This window comes from Eucyclogobius newberryi, unplaced genomic scaffold (assembly GCF_026437365.1).
Source record: "Eucyclogobius newberryi isolate DKJ021-1_F unplaced genomic scaffold, fEucNew1.0.hap1 SCAF_20, whole genome shotgun sequence".
NCBI classification, from domain to species: domain Eukaryota; kingdom Metazoa; phylum Chordata; class Actinopteri; order Gobiiformes; family Gobiidae; genus Eucyclogobius; species Eucyclogobius newberryi.
Window position 1 is genome coordinate 8,994,426 of NW_027315835.1, and position 15,760 is coordinate 9,010,185.

Consider the following 15,760-nt stretch of genomic DNA (forward strand, 5'->3'; position numbering starts at 1 on the left):
GAGTGACTTGTATGTGATATTATTCGTTATTTTCAGACTGACAACCACAAGAGGGCGCTCTAGGCTCTAAGCGACGCAGAAGAAGAATCTGCACTTCCTCTACCTCTGGAGTTTGTGGAGTTGTTCAGAAGTGACACAGAGGAAGAAGAATTCAATGGATTTAGTTATTTGGGGTAAAACTGATGCTTTGGTAAACTTGTTAGCATGTTCTTTATGCTATAGTTATCTGAATAACTGTTAATATGTTACGTTAACATACCAGACACTGTAGCTGAAGGTGTTAGCATTAGCATACATACACCTATACACCATGTTCTCTAATCTGTTATTATTTTAAATTGTATTTCAAGATGAAATGTCTGTTCTTGGTCTTTGATTTAATTTTAAGAAATTTCCCCAAAAAATGTGACTTATACTCCAGAGCGACTTATATGTTTTTATCTTCTCTATTATGCATTTTTGGCATGTGCGAATTATATTCCGGAGCGACATAATCCGGAAAATACGGTATACAATCTAATTTAAAGGGCAAGAGTTTTAAACAGAAAGTGTCACTCTGGTGAACTATGACAAACAAACAACAGTCGGAGATAGATACAGGCCAGTTGCTTCCTTTTGTTTCTCATCCAAATAAATACATTTGAAAATGTATATACAATATAATTTAGTCTCTTTTTCCCCACAAAGGTTTAAGAATATGGACTAAAGCTGGGAATCTTAGGGTTGCTCAATTTGATGCGATACACAATTCACCCAAATTAGATTCTGCAATAAATCAACATTTTTAAAAGGAAAAAATACATTTAAACACCAGTATTTATTTTTTAATCCACTACATTCCCAACGCAAAACAGTGAATATGCCAAATGTTTTTGCATTACAAGTTTCATTTTTGTAAATAAGCAACAAAATAGTAGCTCTGTGACAAAATTATAATAATGTAGTAAAATTGATCCAATAATAGCTGTGATATGAAGTAAGTATCACAATATATCGTTATTTCAGTATTTTAGCACACCTGGAAATTGCTTTTTTCCACCCTCAAGTGGAAGTTCTTTAAAGTTCATTGCAATCCTGTGTTTAATGTGTCAGAGAACTTTCATTTTGTGATAAACAGAGCAGCTCTGTCATATAGTATGACATGTAACCAGTTTGAACACGCTTACCTCGGCTTCGTCAAAGGTGAGGAGCAGGTCGGACGTCCCGGAGAGGATGCCCCTGGAGCCGTCGATGAGGTAATCTCGAGCAGGGACAGAGTACGGGTCGGCTTTGAGCATGGAAGCCGCCTGGACCAGCTTTGTGCACGCGTTCTCCACTCTGAGGCAAACGGACGGATACAAGTGACATTTAAAGCTGTGTCGAAGGAAAACGCATCCAATCTAGTTAAACGTGCATTATCTTTCCCGGTGTTAAGATGTCATTAAACGTATCCGTCTTGCATTTATCAAATTTTATTGCATATTGAAATAAAAACGGAGCTACTTCTGTCAATTGAAATGACGAGACTAAACCTTTTCAAGTTCCAGTTTTCCCACAGATTATTTGCCTTGAGATAAACCGCGTGTTTCTTTTGCCGCAAGGCAAGAATATCAGACATTTTCACATTGGATCCAGAGCCGTAAGAGGTCAAAGAGGTCAAGTACATGTCCACTCCAACACTCAAAGTTAAAAAAGGGCAGACAAATACAGTAACTTTATTCTGCTCCTTTCCTTGTATATCTCTAAACCATTCTGTAAACAATGCCGCACACAATTTTATTTAATTTTATATATTTCTTTTTTAAGTTGTATTTTATACATTATTATTTTATTTTTTTAAAAGTCGATGTGTACAATTTATTTTATCTTGTATATACATATTTTTTCTAGTGTTATTTGTCCCGTTTTTCTCCAATCTCTTGTCATTGTCTCTTGTGTTGAATGAGGAATTTATTTGTTCATTTATAAATTTGTGGACCTTAACAAAGACAAAAGAAAATACAGCTGCAACTAAAAAAGGTATTTTGACAACCAATTCATTGACGCAAAAGTGAAAATATATAAGGTCATCCTGATGGAGTATATTTACAGACAAAAGATTTTTTTTTTTTCCCATCAACACCAAATGTACACGTTGTATTTTACACGCTGTAGATGTAATTCCTGCTAATAAACCTCTAATTTCAGCACATGGCATGTTTTTAGCCCAAGCAATGATTATTTGATGAGTATTTCATTAACTGATCAATAAATTAACGGGTCGGCTTCAACATTTGTGGATCCGTGTCTTGCAAAATCAGCAAATCAATAGCCAAATAAAGGCCATCTGAAATGACTAACAACCATCATCAATTCTTGAAAAAGCCTTCGCTCTGCCTTACGCGTCGAGCGAGAGACGGCGAGTCGAGTCCTTCAGTGAACAGAGCGCGGAACGGACCCTCACACTATATTTAGAGGCCGAGTTGCATTCCTGTCCTGTGTGCTGATGGATGTCGACAGGGTGACGATGTGGCTCTGAGGCACCAAATGCGTCGGAGCCCCTTGACCTTCGCTCCACACTCCCCCCCCATTACTCTCCTTCTCCATCCCAGAGTCTTACAGTACATGGACGAAGGACAGGAAGCGTGAATATTGATGTCGTTGAGAACTAGTTAATCGTTTAAGCAATAAAAAGCTGCAACTTGTACGGTTTTAGGACGTCCCAAACTCATTACGGAGCGATTGTTTACCCGCTACGAGTGACAAGAGCCAGAGGATGCATATGTGGAGCCGCTGTCTTCTCATACAGCGCATTTAAACTCAAAAAACATCAGAAGGAAGAAAGTATGGACCCTATCGGACCACACGACTCGCGATAATCGAACGTGTCTGACATCCCTGCGGCCGTACCACCAGCAGCATTCATCGTGAGCAGATAATTGCAGCTTGTAAAATATCAGTGTAGATGAAAAGGAAGTAAAAGCAAGTTGAAAAGGGGGCAGATAACATAAGCTTGCTCTTCTTTCTGCTCATTTTCATTCATTCTTTGTGTAACTGTATGACGCTGATAATGTATTTTATATGTTATGAATGAAAGGCCACAAGGGAACAAGCAATAGAAAATGGATGGATGGATGGATTTTTTAGGCCTGGTTTGAAAATTGTTGTGTAACGGTGACAAAATCAGCCCAAAAATCACAAAGTGCAGGCCCAGAATTAAGTGTAGATCTTAACTCCGTTTGTGTTACAGCAGAAGCAACATTATACCTCAACTTTACACCAATAAACACATCGTAAACAACAGATCAGCAGTGTAGGAAGCAGCTTTGCACAGTACTTACTTGATGAAAGCAGGCGGCATGTCCCTTTTCATAATCTGGTCGTCTGTCGTTTGTACCGTCTCCTTCCCCACCTGGAAAAGGGGAAATATAATAAGTTAAATTTTAACGTGACAAATGTACACGACTATGGGCTATTTAAGAGAAGCTGGTTTGCTCTAATGACAGGATTCATAACAGTATTATAAGAGCAAAACCAGAAAACTGTAATGTAGTGAATAAAAAGCCAATAACGCCGTGTACTATGAGCTGGGTCAGTGCTGGGGGGAGGCAGGGTGACAGGGTGACAGGGTGACAGGGTGACAGGAGGGAGACACTGCTGGTGACTTACGCATCAGTCAGACGGATTTGCATCAGTCAACACCTCCAGCTATTTTGAAATGAGTTTACATCTAATACCCCAGAGCTCCAGGGGGCCGACAGCCAAATGGGCCCCAAACTATTCTAACAGATGTCTGTTATCGTCACATAATAATGTAAACAAACAAATCAGATAAGAATAAATCAAAATGGCTGGAGATGGGACGTGCAAGTGGATTTTTTATTTATTTTTTATTTTCAAATGCAAAAAAGTGCTTAGGAGACGTCAAAAAAATTTTGGGAAAATTTTGCAAATTCTTAAGCAATTGTGAGAAGCTCAGCAGAAAGATACACATTTGTTTTAAAAAGTGCAAATATTTAAAAAAAAAAAAAAAATTGAATGGCAATTTTTTTTAAACTGTTTTGTTATTTTGTGCCACCTTTTCAACAGCAAACTCCAGGTAATAAACGTTGTAGACAAATGTAGATGGACATGAGGCAAAAGGCAGAAAAGTACAAATACGTATAGCTTCACTAATAAACAAGAACTTTATTGTATTTTAAATTATCTTGTTGGTGAAGAAATTACCAATATTGCAGAAATTCTCCTCTGCACATTTAATTGCTGTGAATAAAATTAGAAAAAAATGATATGTCACTATCCCTTTTTAATTTTAGACAGCTCATTTCCCATGCTTCAATCGCTGCACTGCTTGCCGAGTTGGCATGGCGATTATCCTTTTCATTTGAATTCGCCAGCAAAAAAAACACTACAAAAGTCACAACACTGGAACATATTCACTCTGATCCATTTCCAAAAGCTGAGCTAATTCAATCCGACGCAGTGTGACGACGCTCGAGTCTTTTCGCCACAACTTTCTTCCTCGGGGACGCTTGGCTTCAATTGCCGCCAATCACTCGTGGAGAGACTCGGACGCAGAGAGCAGCTGGAACGCCAGAATGACTCACCTCCGCCCTCCCGCCTCCGCCCTCCCGCCTCTCCCTCCCGCCTCTCCCTCCCCCCTCTTCCTCTCGTTCTCTCTCTTACAGCGATGACCTCATTCTCTGCCGGGACAGACCTGACAGATCACATGCGCTCGCGCACCGGGACGCTTGTCAACTCCTCCACGTTTTACAGCCAGGAAGTAACCGGCTATATTTACCTCTTTATGAGACGCCGCCATTGGCAACCAGAGTAAAAGGCCACCATTGTTCTTGCTGCTTAAGCAAATAAAACTGCCATTATAATCATTGACCTGTTTGTGTTTGGACAAGTGTGTGCTGGCAGGGTTAGTGGGCATTGAAGGACTACATTTGTGAAAATGATCCACTTAATGAATGTCTCTCTTCACTCTTGACCCCGTGTTACATTGCTTAGAGTCCTTTGAAATGTTCTCGTATTGTTACAGTTTCATTATAAGTACTTATATAGTTACCTACTGTACATATTTAAAGTAAGTGAAGTAAGTAAGTAAGTAACATAGGAAAAGCAAAAAGTATGCAGTTACACTAAGTACAAAACAAAGTAAAGTAAGCAAGTAAATAATAATAAACACCGTTGTAATAAAGTATTTTCAAGCCAAAATACAACTGTTGAACTTGAAATTTCTAAAAGCAGATGACCTTGAGGCTTGTCAATTTATGGAGACTTGGAACTCACACAAAAAGTACAATGGCTTAAATCTGCCTTTTGTCTCTTGTCAAAATATATCAATAAGACTCTATGCGTCATTTGCATAACCTTAATGGGCAAACGCATCTAGTAGAGCAACTCATTCCTAACAGGGTACAAACAAAGTAGGAGTACTGTGTGCTCGCTCTCCTCTTGGCAGACCACAGGCAATGGCAAGAAAAAAAGGGTCAAAGGTCATCCAGAGCTAAAACTGAAGCTCAGCGGTCCCAACTGAGTGGATGCCAGTTCTATAATTAACAACAAACAACTAAAACTGTCCGTCAGGCCGAATCCAAACGGTCACTCCAAGTGCAAGAAAAAAGGAGGGCAATGACGTCTTTGCTTGATTATTATAAACTGAGCCAAGAATGATCAAATATAAGCAAATTCAGATAGTATAGAATAAATATAAAGTGAATAAAATGCAGGCTCTATCATTAGTTTGGCCTGTAGATGGGCAATATGATGTTAAAAAATGAATAGTGAGACTTTTCCTCCCCTTCTCTTCAGCCTCGGTCACGTGCTGAGTGATCACAGGCAATATACATATAAGTTACATCTAAATGTACATGAATTGTGGTAAAGATTTAGCTTATATTACCGGTATAATTAATTAAAGTGCCTCTGACAGGTTGGACCACTCATTGTACTGAAATGCAGTTAAGATAAATATATTTTGAAGTTTGCTAAAAATGTTATTACAAAATAGCTATTTTTTAAGTAATTGATTTCAGCACACTAGGAAATTACCCAGCAAACCCTGGGCAAAAACCCCTCTAATGTCACATTTGAGACATTATGAGAGCTACTTTATTTTGTTAAATTATTGTTTAGAGAGTCAAAAAAGTTGTTTCTTTGTGTAAATTCTGCATAAACTTTGACTGGAATGAGTGTCCAATGAGTGTGTGATGATGTCACTTCCTGTAATGTTCAACAGATTTTTCAATGTTTTCTCCACAAATACCAACTCAATTGGTAGAACAGGTATAAAGACGGCAAATAAAGTCTATACTTCAAAACACTGATCTTAACTGACTTCTTAATTGATATACAGTTCTTATTATTATTTGTTTGATTCTGAAATAGTTAAATGTCTCACAGCCGTATTTGAAGTTTTACACAACTCTTAGACTCAGGGCTATTTTTACAATGAACTGGTCGGCTTGCACTTTATGCACTTCAGACAATGTGACGGGAGTGTAGGGGAGACACAGCTCTACTTTAATCTCCCAAGATGCTTTGGGAGATTGCGCCATGACTGAGCGGCAATTTTACTACTTCGCTAGTGCTTCGTGTTGAGACTTGAACAAAATCAGGGTTCGGTCTTAAACAAATCTAAGGCGACGGCGGTTTGCGATGCGTTGTGTCACTATTCAAACAGGCAGAAGGAAGTACATTCAGGCAAAGACAATGCTATGTGTGGACAGTTGCCGAGTTGTGCAAAGGTTTTCTTTTCGTCCAAAAGGTTATCAGGTCATGAGATCGTCAAAAAAAACAAAACAAAAAAACACGGCAACAAAAGCAGCCAGGAAGATGATCAGCCAATGCATCGTGTCCAACTAATACAATCCATTCAGAGCATTAACTTCATCGTGTCGTCAACAAATCATTGAACTCCCTGTAAGATCAGAGCGAGCAGCAAAGTGTGACAAGCACCAAAATCCTTTGTCCTGTGGGATGTTACTCTCCTCAATCAAAACTGCCCTCACACAGGACCACCAGACTCTTCCTCTCTGATCCCGACCCATCCTCCGGTTAACGTCTGCACCAAGACTACTTAATGTGCTTAAAGTGAATGGTTGATTGGACTGATGGTTACAAGAGTGTCTGGACATGTTTTTCACCGGAACCATTATCAATCTGAATGTGTAGTATGAGTTTACGCTGAAACTTGCACCAGGATCGACCAGAATCTACAATCTCCTAATTCCTACTGCTAAACAAAACAAACAAATATTTAAGTTCTAGTCCCTGAAAGCAAAGTTTAAGACACAAAAACCCAATCCTGTGATAAAAGTATATCCATTGTTCAGCTACTAGCAAGATTACAGAACTTGCTCTTGTGAGCGCTGCCCCGGAAATACTTCACCAACAAACCGGATTTCAGCTTGTCAAGATAAGTGTGATGTATCTTTTATTAATAACAATAACAGTAGGATATAATTATAATAGGAAATAGAGGTGTGCCAAAATATCGAAATATGGATATATCGTGATACTAAATTTGTATCGATATATCGCCATGAGGAATTTTTGCTATAATTTCCCGAATTAATTTGTGACCGCACTACACTTTTGCGTCTTGTTTAAAGAAAGGAAACTTGTTGGACATTTTGACTGTTTTGATGATTAAAAAGGGTGCATTTAATTTCGAGTTTGTGCAAATTGCAGTTTAACAAAGAAAAACGTTGCTAAAATGCATTGGGTTCTTTTAAAAGAAATGGTGATGTATTGTAGAATATCATAAGCAATATATCGATTATCGCATGTATCGCAAAATCGGGATGTTATCGCATCGTGAGCAGTGTATCGCAACGAATCGTGGGGGACCCTGTGCTTTCCCAGCCCTAAAAGGAAATAGTATTGATGCAATACATGGGAAGTAATGGACAAAGGGTTCTTCCATTCTTATTGCTACTGCTGCTTTTCCTTTTAGCTTCCATTGGTCATTGTCCTGAACGTTAGAGTACATGGAGTAGAAGTATGTAAGTGCAGCAGTGAGGAACCGTCCTATTTCAAGACTTATTCATCTGAGCCGCAGCCCAAACCGCAAACACTGCTTCCTCTTCCAGGAATAGACAGAGACATTCAGCTCAAAATACTACTACTACGAGGTATTTCTATGTATTTAGTGGAATGTGACAATATCAGAGTTTCGTGCAATTATGTGTGCTATTAAATTGCAACGTTCTGATGGTGATTTGTATAGTTGGTTGTTGGGTCAACTTGTGAGAGAGATGCTGCAAATGAACGGCTCTGAATCTGTATCCAACCTGAGAATGTACGATATAGGCAGAGAATAAAATGTCTTTCGTGGAAAATCTTGTGTCAAAATTGTCGGTCTTTGGTCTCACAGTGAAGATTAAACTTAGAACCATCATACGACCAAAGAGAAGAGTGGCAATTTATACCAAACTTCTCTGTATTTTTGTCATCTTGGTCAATGCAGAGCGAGTCCTTCTCTGAGGCGCACTTGTGTTTACATTTTTTGACAAATTGCAGTCGGCCTTAGCTCCTTATTTTGCTTTCATTTATTAACTTTTACAAACGCAAAAACGGCTAACTGGAACAAAAACACTTTAACACACAGAGTCTAGAGCCAGATATTCGCTATGATTTCAAACTGTTCACACAAAGAAAAGTGAAATCATTTACCCCAACTGAGGATCAAGGACATGGTCAATGTACCGTATTTTCCGCACTATAAGGCGCACTTGAAAGCCTTTCATTTTCTCCAAAAACGACATTCCGCCTTATAATCCAGCGCCTTATATATGGATTCATTCTGGTTGTTCTTACTGACCTCGAAGAGATTTTGTGTGGTGCACATTTTGTTTCGCTTAATGCGCCTTATAGTCCGGTGCGCCTTATATATGAAAAATTATGGAAAATAGACCATTCATTGACAGTGCGCTTTATTGTGCGGAAAATATAATAATAATAATACGGTAGTTAAGTATTATTTTGGTTACGAAATATAGAAGTCGATATGTTGTAACTTGACATTGCAGGTGTTTTGCAATAAGAATAACTCACAACAATGGTCACAATTAGCTGCAAGAATTGTATAGGTATTATATTGGTCTCTTGTCAGAAATTGTTCAGCCATTGTCCAGCCATTGTTCAGCCATGGTTAATAACATCTCTTTAGTGTCTTCCCTGTCCGTCTTTCACTCTACTCTGTGCTGCGGTTGAAGTGGAAACAGTGAGGAAACGCGCGTCTCTGTGAAGTGGCGATAAAGTGGCAGGTCTTTCGGAAACAGGCCACTCTTTGTCGACATCGATCCATTGCGCTCGCGGCGAAAGAAAAGACCAGTGTGAGAAAAACGACAGGCCCCCGAACACAGAGCCCGCCTTTCACTTGTTCAACAGAGTCACATCAATGATCTGCGTTTGCCATGGCGACGGGCGAGAGCGGCAGACGCAATGTTCTGGCGCCAACTATGGACTGAAGAGTCAGCTCTTTTCATGTCCAGCAGTTACACAAGTTAAGCGCCTTCAATTCACGCACTCAGTTTGATATCTTTGAATGTCCCGATGCTTTTAAAGGCGTACCATGTCACTTTGCCAAGAATGTTCCACCCTATGGCATTCATTTATTTTTTAAAACCTGTAAATTGGTCTGGTCAGGTGATCAGTTGGTCTCCATGAAGAACGATCATTTTGATGCCATAACAACAACAACATAGGGGACAACCCTTCACCGGTAAAGTTACGTAGTGCACCTTTAAGTATGCTTTAAAATGTGTGTCTCCATCTATGTTATTCATTGGGAAACAACTGTGAAGTCGATGTCAGGCATATGTTGTCTTGACTGATTGTCATTGTCATGACGAGGCTTTGTGAAATATGTATGCAACACTTTTATTGTGTCCACGTCGGCCTTGGAGGTGGGATTTTTCAGGTTCTGCAGTTATTAATGTGCCCTTATGTTGCTAACATTCACAGGAAGCTAATGTCAAGAACAACAAACATTCTCTCCATTATAACTATGTAATAATGTCTGTGTTAGTACATTTTAATTGAATACATTTTAATTAAAATGTCTGTGGTTTGAGATCCGACCAGCGAGCACAATCACAACGCAGCATTGTTTTTGCATTAATTAAATTGTAATCAAGCGATTATTGACATGGAAAGCAATTTGCTTAATCAATTATTTGTTGATTGTGAACTACTTGACATCTTCTATACACTAGATATCCTCAGTAACATTGAGCACAACATAATTTGAATGTCATCCTTTGACCTAAAGGGAATTATTCAATACTGTATAAAAAGAACACATCTGTATTCATGTATCTATTCCCCATGTTCTTGGCAGTTCCCAGTCCAAATTGTGGGAGTCATTGTCATCTCTCATCGTTGATCCCTTCAATTGAGGAAATAGATCAGAAATCACTTCTCCATCCGTTTCCTCTATAAAAGAATTGTGACATCAGTCTGATCTCTGAACAGGACCTCAGAGACCGGACGGTCACTCCAATAAATCATGTAATATTCACAGCAGATGTGTGGACAAGGTCTGAATGATGATTTGATCAGTCTGATCAAAATGACAAATTTGTCACAATTAACAAGTTCCAGTTACTTGGGTAACAATGCAGAAAACCACCCTGCCTCCATGATGTGGTCTTTTTAGATCAATATTGCAATTTAAAAAATGATCAAAATGTAAAACTCTGTCACAGATCAGAACTAAATACAGACAAAAGTATAACATTTATCTGACTGCAGTTCATGCACTACGACAGATGCACAAATTTGTAAAATACAACCGACAGCAGGTTAAGGACGAACTCCAGTGGACAAAGTGATGGATAATGGAGGAAAACAAAAAGAGAAAGTGAGAAAGATATTTGGTGCAGCTGTAGCCGATGCGTTACATATTCTCAGTGGGAAGATGAATGAATGATGAATGAATCACTAAATATTCTGTTCATTAAAAAAATGTTTCCTCAAACTATATTGTACACAGTATATTGTATGCAGCCTTTAACAACACCGTGACTATACCCAAGTTTTAAGTATTCAAGGATTCTGTGATTCTTTCATGCCCAGTTACAGTTACAGTTACATATTCAGACCAAAACATTCACAATTGGACTAAAACATTCACAATCTTGCAGCTCCAGCACGTTCCTCCTGGCTAGTGATGTCACGATATAAAATGTTAGCGTTTAAGAAAAACAACAATTCAACAATGAATGACCATTATTACCACAATGATCAAACGACAGTGAAATGCTTCATTTTTCTACATTTTTTTCATTCACATTGTCCAACTTATCGCGATCTTTTGCTTTCGAAATGTGTCCAAACTAAATAATCTCTGCTACGGTCTTAAAATCTGGGCCACGCTGTCGTCAGTTGATGCTCCTGACAAAGTTTGAAGGACGAGTCTAATGCATTGAACACGTGGGTACAATAAAGTCAAATAAACCATAACCGTGCACCGAGTAAGTTACTCCAGAAGAGGCTGCGACGTGATTAATCTGCTTTGGTGTCTTTGGACATTGTAAATACGTCAACGCGTGTGCTCGGTGTCCGCAGCTGCTCTTCCCGAGTGCACTTCCTGCGTTTCCTCGTCTCCCTCCATTTCCTTCGGTCATGCTATTTCCATCAAACTCAAGAATCCAAGCCGCGCCCACGGACCAGATAATGCCGTCTCCCTCAGGTCTAAACAGAAATGTAAAACTGATTTCAACCCGTTCGTCCGTAGTAATGTGTGGGGCGCTGAGCAACAGGTGGCAGGAAGTGCTTTATTCTGTAACACGCTTGAGTTGAAGAGGCATTTATTTCCTATGAAAGAAGAAGTGGAGCTCAAACACAACGAGGAGACCTTTCCTTCTGCAAATGTGACGTAAATGCTATGCAACATTATGACAAATTATTTATAGTTGAGGTATAAGTAAGAACTGTGTGACAGCCAGTCTAAAATCTGCATCTACTACATAAGGCCCAAAAAAAAAAAAAAAAAAAAAAAAAATTTGTGTTTCCGGTAAAATCCAGGTCGGTAGGTCGGATTTTTTTTTTTTTTTTATATTTCAAAATCTTTGCACAGGTTTTGCAGACAGTTTTCTCATCTCATTAGTGAGCGCTTCACACTGAAGTGGCGCTATTGGTATGCAGATATTGACTCGCGGGAGACGGGGCGGGGCTTGGGCTTCTATTCACTCCGTGGCCTGGCTCTGACGAGGAAATGAGCAAACACGGGATTGTTTGGTTTTGTCATTTCCACAAATGTTTCCAATCATTGCGTTCACACGTGCTATCACAGGCAACACAACACCGCTCTGTGACGAGTTCTTGCTGGTTTGCTCACGGCGACAAACTACACTTTTTGATCGCTGCTCTGAACAGCTGCAAGTTCCCCGAGTTGATCTGGCGCTGTACTCACACCACGTTTGTGAAAGATGTTTGCTCATAAAACGATTATATGATTATATCCCACAAGTAAAGCGGGCATATAACTTCAGCGCTGGAACACTGGGCGCCCCCGCCATGTGGTCTGCACGCTGACCAAATAGAGCATCTGCGCTTCTGCAAACATGAATGCGCCCGTAGGTAAAACAAAACGTGCAGCGATTTTCATAGCTTACAGATGATTTTTTCCCGCAGCTTTTGGATTCGCTCTCACAATTTGACACTCTCGAAACGTACGGCCAGTAAATTTGCGATAAAATGGTCGGGTTTTCATTATTTTGAAATCCAGGTAGGTCGGGTTACAGGAAACACACAATTTTTTCTTCTCGGCCTAAGCAGGTGGTTTTCCTTCTTTTTTTTTCTTTTTTTTATTTAAATGTTTTTATTTTCAGAGAATAGACACAAATTAAAAACAGCAGACATCCAACCAATGATTGAAAAAACATAATCATGGCCTACAAAAAACGTATAGAAAAATGTCCCATTTAGTCCAAAGCCTGTTAAATTCATACATTTTCTGGTTAAGTCCAAATGTAATTTTTTTCCATTTTACGAATGTCCATTATAATGTTAGTCCAGTCCATGATTGGCGGTATTTTATGTGTGTCATCTATTTTTTTGTGAGGGTCTTTTATGCTGCTGCTAGGAGGACGCTCCATAGATATCTACTGATTGTATCCATGGCAGGAGTCCTGAGGCCCAAATACAGAGTTCTGAAATCCAGTGGGATGATGATGTCATATATTGTCCAATCCCAAAACACGTGATAGTGATTTGCCTCCTGGCTGCCACATGCCACATCCTCTCCAACAGTCTGCATTTCCCTGTGAGTAATGGGCACTCTGACATCGGGTTATAAAGAAAAGCAGGTGGTTTTCATACGGGAATATTTGTTACGCTGAAAAACCCAAATAAGGTCATTTTAATGGTAATAAAAATTGAATAGAATTGTGGGCTCATTCCTGTCAAGTAGGGATGCACAATTTGCAGACTTTTCATCTTTTTTTTTTTTAATAATAGGATTCTGTTCAAAGCTCAAATTCAAATTGACAAAAAGACTGAACTGACAATCTACTAAACTCTGTATTTCAGGGCATGTTTCTACAGGTTATTTTGTTGTTTGTTGAGGAAATTATAGCACTTTGAAAATTGCAGCCTTTGCGATTTTCTAATTGCGATTCGATTCAAATTGTAAAGTAGCCATTTTAGTCAAATTAACATATTGTGATTTACTCATTTTCTCTTAAAAGCTGCACAAACAAAGACTTTTTCCCAGTGAGTGACAGCTGAATGCAACCAACTGCTGAGTGTGTGAACTTGCTGATGATAGTTACATCTTCAAGGCAATATAAAAGATGCTGAGTTTACAAAAATTGTGAAAAAAAATCTAAATTGTGATATCCCTTTTTGGGATATGGCCCACCCCCCTACCAGAGATTTTAGTCTACTAAATCAGCACAAGCATTTTGTCGACTAAAACTAAAACCCAAACAATAAAACTATACATTTCTTGCAAAAATTAGCACTGCTCCACAAACAATTCCCTAAAATATTAGTCCAACCAAACAGCACAAAAGGAGAAATTACAAGCTTCATAGTGAACTTTGCCAAAAATAGAAAATTAAAGATGCAACAGTAGCACTTGTCACACATCAGCAAAACTACCATGCTTGTTTTTCACACTTTAAACCTGTTAAAGTTTCTCTAAAACCACAAACTCAATGAGAACACTTTCTTGTAGCTTCATTTCTTAGCACACATTGTACTGTACATTCTAGATCATCACTGCATCTCGTCCTGAGGGCATCGTCATGTGAAACCAGTGAAGTAAACAAACAGGAAGGCGGGCATTAGGAGTCGATCCGCTCCGCGCGACATCACTGGGATTCTTCCTCCTCATCCTGGGCCATAAACAGAAGCCATAAAAATAATGAGGCCTGGAATAAAACGCTGCCGGTTTAGTCCATTCAAAAGCCTAACCCTAGCCTAACCCTAGCCTAACCCTAGCCTAACCCTAACCCACAGCCCAAAGACACTGGCATTTTGTTCTATTCACAATACAAGACGCCGCACAAACACAGCATTAAGTTCTAAATAGCAGCAAATGCACTTCAAAACATTTTACAAGTCATGATTTTGTAGAACTTGTAAAATAAAAAGTTAAATATTACTTGTACTTGTCATTTCCTTTCTGGGATTGTAACTAAACCAACAATGTAGGATCCAAATGTGTTTTTGTCTAGTTTTATTAAGTATTGGGTCGTCATTTAGGATCGCAATGCACGTTTTACATTTGTCTTCTCGTCTTTTATATTACATTTTGAAAAATCTAGCCTTATTTGCCACAGAAATCGCTGGAAAAAAGAACTTTAATACCGTTTCATGTTGAGTTTTTATTTTCTGACATTGGAACTGGCTCCACTGCAATAAAACTGGACTATATTTCAACCGCTCACAATGATCACCACTTTAAAAGTTTTGCTGCATGTCGGTTGCAAAACTCTCACACTTACGTCATCGTGAGAAACCTCAGCACGGACACCTTCCAAACTGCACCAACAAGTTTTGAAGAGTACAAAGTCAGAAGTAAATGTTCAGTAGGATAAAAGCTACTAAAATGTACCTGTTACCGAATAGAGCAAGAACAATAGTGTCACCATCATTTTTAGATTTTAGAGCACGTTTAGACACTGTTTTGTGATGGTTCAACCGCAAACAGCTCTAATAAATAGATATCAATGACTTAATTTAACCACCCAACACATCTTTAAAGTAAAAATTCATGTCATGTCATTGATGTCTCGTGTTATTTGCGTTCCGTGTTTGGTTCGAAGTTCTGTATTTTATATGCTTAAAATGTAAAAACAAGAGAACGACTGCATGCGAGGGAACACGTGTCCAGTGCTGTGAACCAGGTCGACGCTGGAGGGAACCTTTGACTGTGGTGCAAAATACAGCATCTCACTGTGAAGAAATCCTGCTTTCCTATAACGTTATAGAGCTGGCTGCAGCCGCAAACTGCAGGTAAATGTCATGACCTGGTAGTATAAAAGAAGATAAACCAAACAGATGAGCAGTGATAAATTTATTTCTCGTGTGTTTGGCAAAAAGTCCATAAGAAACATATCGGGAGCAACTTATCAAACGGTGATGGAGAAGGAGAATGGCTGGTTCTTCACTCTTAACCCTGTTGGCGAGTCTTTGGGCAAGACACTTCATCCACTTTGCCGACTCCAGAAAAGATGGTGCAGGTTAAACGGTGGAAAAGTCATTATTTTTACAGCTTTTCCACAGACGGGCCTGGCAAGAGCTACATTAGTTTATCTTCGACAATGGTGAAAAGTAA

General features: G+C 39.1%; 1 protein-coding gene across 1 annotated transcript in view; it reads right to left on the bottom strand.

Moving 5' to 3' along the window:
- The window catches only part of vcla (vinculin a), a 48,635-nt gene that overhangs the window by 24,829 nt on the left and 8,046 nt on the right, over window positions 1–15,760 (bottom strand). Inside the window, exons 2-3 of the mRNA XM_072455626.1 lie at window positions 3,300–3,370; window positions 1,167–1,317 (exon numbers count right to left, since the gene is read on the bottom strand). Of these exons, the coding sequence (XP_072311727.1) occupies window positions 1,167–1,317; window positions 3,300–3,370 (222 nt within the window). The remainder of the gene's footprint in view (window positions 1–1,166; window positions 1,318–3,299; window positions 3,371–15,760) is intronic.